Source organism: Nannospalax galili, unplaced genomic scaffold (assembly GCF_000622305.1).
Source record: "Nannospalax galili isolate Female #2095 unplaced genomic scaffold, S.galili_v1.0 scaffold713, whole genome shotgun sequence".
Taxonomy (NCBI): Eukaryota; Metazoa; Chordata; class Mammalia; order Rodentia; family Spalacidae; genus Nannospalax; species Nannospalax galili.
In genome coordinates, this window is record NW_008333780.1 from 1899617 (window position 1) to 1904138 (window position 4522).

At 48.4% G+C, this 4522-nt stretch overlaps 1 protein-coding gene across 2 annotated transcripts in view; it reads left to right on the forward strand.

The window, feature by feature from the left end:
* Positions 1-473: 473 nt before the first annotated feature.
* Positions 474-4522, forward strand: part of Eps15 (epidermal growth factor receptor pathway substrate 15) — a gene marked incomplete in the record, with an annotated part of 149770 nt that continues 145721 nt past the window's right edge. For both annotated transcript variants that reach the window (XM_008828458.3, XM_017796995.2), the window contains 1 exon segment: positions 474-766. In XM_008828458.3, the coding sequence (XP_008826680.1) occupies positions 734-766 (33 nt within the window).

Here is a 4522-nt window from a genome sequence, read left to right on the forward strand (position 1 = left end):
TTTTTGTCTTTTTTGGGACAGGGTCTCCCTGTAGCCCCAGCTGGCCTGGATTCACTATAGAGACCAGGCTGGCCTCGAACTCACTGTCCCTACCTCCCAAGTGCTGGGATTAAAGGCGTGTGCCACCTTTAATCCTGGTTTATAATCGAATTTTCTAGTCACTGTGTGACTTCAGGTAAAAGCACATCTTTTTGTTTCATTTTCCTCATTTGCATAACATCTGTTTCAACTTCCCATTCATACAATTCAAAAGTAAAGCATTTAGAACAGAGCCAATCACATGGAAGGCCTATCATTTATTACTATTACTAAAGAATTATTATTCATTATTATTACTTCGTACCATTGTCTCTTTTGGTGTCCACAGCCACCCGGACCGTGGGTATAATTTTCCCCACTTTCAGAAGTTTGGGTTTTTGCCTGGCTGGAAGCCGGGCCACCAGGCGCCGCCTCCGCCGCCCGTCCGCCTCCGCTCTACATCCGCCCCGGGTTTTCCAGGGCCGCCCGGGTCGAGGCCGGGGCCCGCGACTCCCACGCCGGGCTTTGCGCGCCGCCGCGGTCGGTCGGTCGGCCGGCGGGGCGGGGCGGGCGGCGAGAACAGGGAAGTTGTCGAAGTTCGGGGAGACGCCCGGGGCCGAGACTCGCCGAGGGCCTGCCCTCCGCCTCCGCCTCCTCCCCGCCCGAGCCCGGTCCGCGCGTCCTTCCTTCCCCTCCCGTGCATGATGGAAACACCATGGCTGCGGCAGCCCAGCTCTCCCTGACACAGGTAACGCCGCCCGCCCGCGGCCCAGCTCGACCCCCCGCTGTCTGCGGCCCTCCCCGCACCGCCCTCCGGGGTCCGCGCGGACGCAGCCCCGCTCGAGCCCCGGTCGCCGGGCACTCGGCCCCGCCCCACGCGGCTCGCTCCCTGCGCGGTCCCGTCCGAGCCCTCCCGCTCGGGAAGTTTCTCGGCCCGGCCCGACGGCCGGCAGGTGAGCGCGCGTGGAGCCCGCGGGCAGCCCGTCGGGGCGTGCGAGGCGCCGGCGTCCCTCTCCCCGAAGTTCCTCCGGCGGCCCACTCCGGAATCTGCTGCGGGGACCCGCCCCGCGGCCCGCTACCGAGCCCAGGCCGCCCCGCTCCGACCCCCGTGCAGGTGTTTCCACCCGGGTCCGCTTCCCTCGGCCCCCGAGGAGGGGCAGTCCCGGGGGTGACCGGACCCCGCAGCAGGTGGGGCGGTGCTGACAGGCCTGGCGCCGGGACAGCAGTCGGCGCCCGCTCCTCTGGTCTTTGGCGTCCGTCTGCGCCCGGGGCTGGTGTTCGGAGGAAACCTCAGAACGTACCGCGGAGCCTGCAGAGAAAGTCAAGGGCAGCCGTCCCGCGGTGCCAGCCCCTTCCAGCGCCTCCGACCAGCCCTGGCCTCCCAGAGCCGCCGGCTGTGCCCGTGCTGGCCCCGGCCCACCTCACCCTTACCCTGCCCGGTCTCAGCGCTCTGCCATCTTGTCTCCTTGGCCTATAAGTTTGCCTGTGCTTAGGCTGAGGCTTTACTGCTGAGGCAGGGTATGTGTTTGGGCAGTAGACTGACTTTGTGTGTCAGTGTTTTGCCTAGCACTCTGGGACAGAGAGAGAAGTCTTTTCCCTCCAGGAACCAGGATGGAGATTTTGTTTGTTTATTTAGAGACAGGGTCTCATGTAGACCAGGCTGGCCTCTAACTCACTGTATAGTCAAAGATGACTTTGGACTTCGGAGTCCTGCCTCCATCTCCCAAGTGCTGGGATTATAGGGTGAACCACCATACACAGTGTATTCATTGCTGGGGATCAAACCCGGGGATTCATGCGTGCTGGACAAGCACTCTACCAATGGAGTCACATCACCAGTCTGACTTTATATATCCGTGCTTCAGGCAAATAAATAACTTCAGCTTGCAGGAATTGTAAGTGAATTTTAAGTTCAGTTTATTTCCTGTTTTGACCACCTGATAACGGGGAAGAACTTTTAATATTCAACCTTTAACTGGTTTAGTCTTTGCCATGAATCTGTTTGGAAGGTCCTGTTGAAACTCAAATTTGAGAAACGGAAAAATTTACTTTGAGTCTAGTTAGTGACCTGCATTAAACATGATCTCTGTTGGCAGGCTGTTGTTTTCTGGTTCTGTTGGCAAATTCTGTTTAGAGTTTTCCCCTTTTAAAGATTTTGTTTTCTTGAAGACTTCTGTAGAATTGCTTTTTGTGTGCCTACTTTTCTCCTTGGATTGTACTGTTTTTAGTTTCCGTTCACTATCATTCATCCCCGGAGATATGCTTCAGGCTGTCAGTTTTATAGTCACTTTCATAATACACATATGTTCTTGTGTTTATATATTTAGGTGTTAAACATGTAAATGCAGAATCAATAACGGAATTAGCCTTTAGTGTCTCATATTTGAATTTATGTTGATAATTCAAATAAGTCAATTTAGAATATTTTGATTTTAAAATCCAAGATGAACTAAGATTATATTGTAAAGGCACAGAAAAGAACCTTCCCAGTTTGTTCTTTTGTTCGTTCTTTCTTCTTCCCTCCCTCCGTTCCGTCCAACAGGGGCTCACTTTGTAGTCTGGCTCACCTGGAACTCACAGAGATCCACCTGCTTCAGCCTCTCCAATGTTGGGATTAAGGGCATGCCCTACCATGCCTGGCCACATTTTTGTCTGAGACAGGGTCTCCCTGTAGCCCCAGCTGGTCTGGAACTTGCTATGTAGACCACGCTGGCCTCAAACTCACAAAGATCCACCTGCCTCTGCTGGGATTAAAGGTGGGTGCCACCATGCCTACCTATAGTTTTTTTTTTTTTTAAAGACAAAGGCCTATATTACCATGGCTCACCTGGTTGATGCTTGCCACATCGCTCAAGCCAGCTTGAGCTCTCAGCAGTCCCCCTGCCCCAGCCAAAATACTGAGATTGCAGGTATGGGCCACTGGACCAAGTTAATTTAAATTAAAAACAAAAACAAAAACCCACAAATTTGCTAAGTTTTAAAAGGAAACACATTTGCAAATGTTAAAAACAGGGAAGGACAGGGTTTGGCAGTGTCATACCTTTAACCTTGGTACTGGGGAGGCCAGCCTGGTCTACAGAGCAAGTTCCAGGCCAGCTAGTGCTACAGGGAGACCCTATCTCAAAAGAAAAGAAATTATTATTTTTAATTATGTGTTTTTGTGTCTGTGTATGGGTATGTGCCTGTGAGTGCTGGTGCCTGAAGAGCTGGAATTACAGGCAGCCATGAACCCGAGCGTAGGGGCTGAGCCGCTTCTCTAGCCCCTTTCCTTCCTCTTTCTCTGCCTGCCGACCGGACCTCCAACTCCCCCTTTACCAAAAGATTGAAATTGTATTTTACCTTCTAGAGTGATACTAGATTAATAAAATATGAATGCCATTTCCAGCTTTGCCATCAGATACGCCATTGAGCAGAATCTTCAGGTCTCTGTTTCCTTACTTTAAAATTCATCCAACAACCATTTGTTGAACATTTACTATCTACCGGGAGTTATTCTAATTACTTGGGATATAGTAGTGAACAAATTATTGTAATATTTAGAGCTTGAAGAAAAACACAGCTTAAAATTTAAGGAGAATTTGAGTATCATCTAACTTCTGCTTTGTAAATCACGCCCTGTTGATACGGTACTTGGTGCTGCATGCAGCCTTGCTGTTTCTAGTTTTCAGTTTTCAGTAGATATTCTTTGTGTTACTGTTGTTAAGTAAAATTTGAAGTCATTTTTGTTAGCCCAGGCCAGTTACTAATCCCAGCACGTGGGCAGACAGGATTACTGTGAGTCTGAAGCTAGCATGGTCAACCTAGTGAGTTGCAGGCCAAACTGAGTGAACCTTACTCTCTCAAAAACAGAAACCTTGAATGAGAAAGATCTGCTTTTTTATTTTAAAATACATTACAGAAAAGACAAGTAATTCTTTTCTTTTCTCTTTTCTCTCTCTATTTTTTTGAGTGTTCTGGTGATGGAACTCAGCCTTAATGCATGCTAGACAAGTATTCTATCACCGAACTATATCCCCCAGTAAAATGTAATACTTCCTTTTTAAACTTCTCCAGTTGTCCTTTCTTCTTCTAATGTCTTTATCTCATCTACTACTATTATTATTTTTATACTTTTTACTATTGCCAGAGGTTATACTTGGCTTAATTTTTTTATTGTTTTTTTGAGACAGGTCTTTCCCTGTAGCCCCAGTGCTCCTGGAACTTTATGTAGACCAGGCTGGTCTTCAACTCAGAGACCCTCCTGTCTCTGCCTCTGGGGACTAAAGGCGTGGGCTACCACACCCAGCTACTTGGCTTAATTTAATAATTCATTTTCATTTTACAAATGAAGGAAATAATTTAAGTGAGGTAGGAAATGGTAGGTCAGAGTTTTTGTGGTCTGGGTTTGTTTGTAGTTTTTGTTTTGTTTTGGGTTTTTTTTTTTTTTTTTTTTTTTTTTTTTTTTAAAAAAAAAAAAAAAAAAAAAAGAGGACGATAAATCTTTCACTGTGATATATCAAAATAA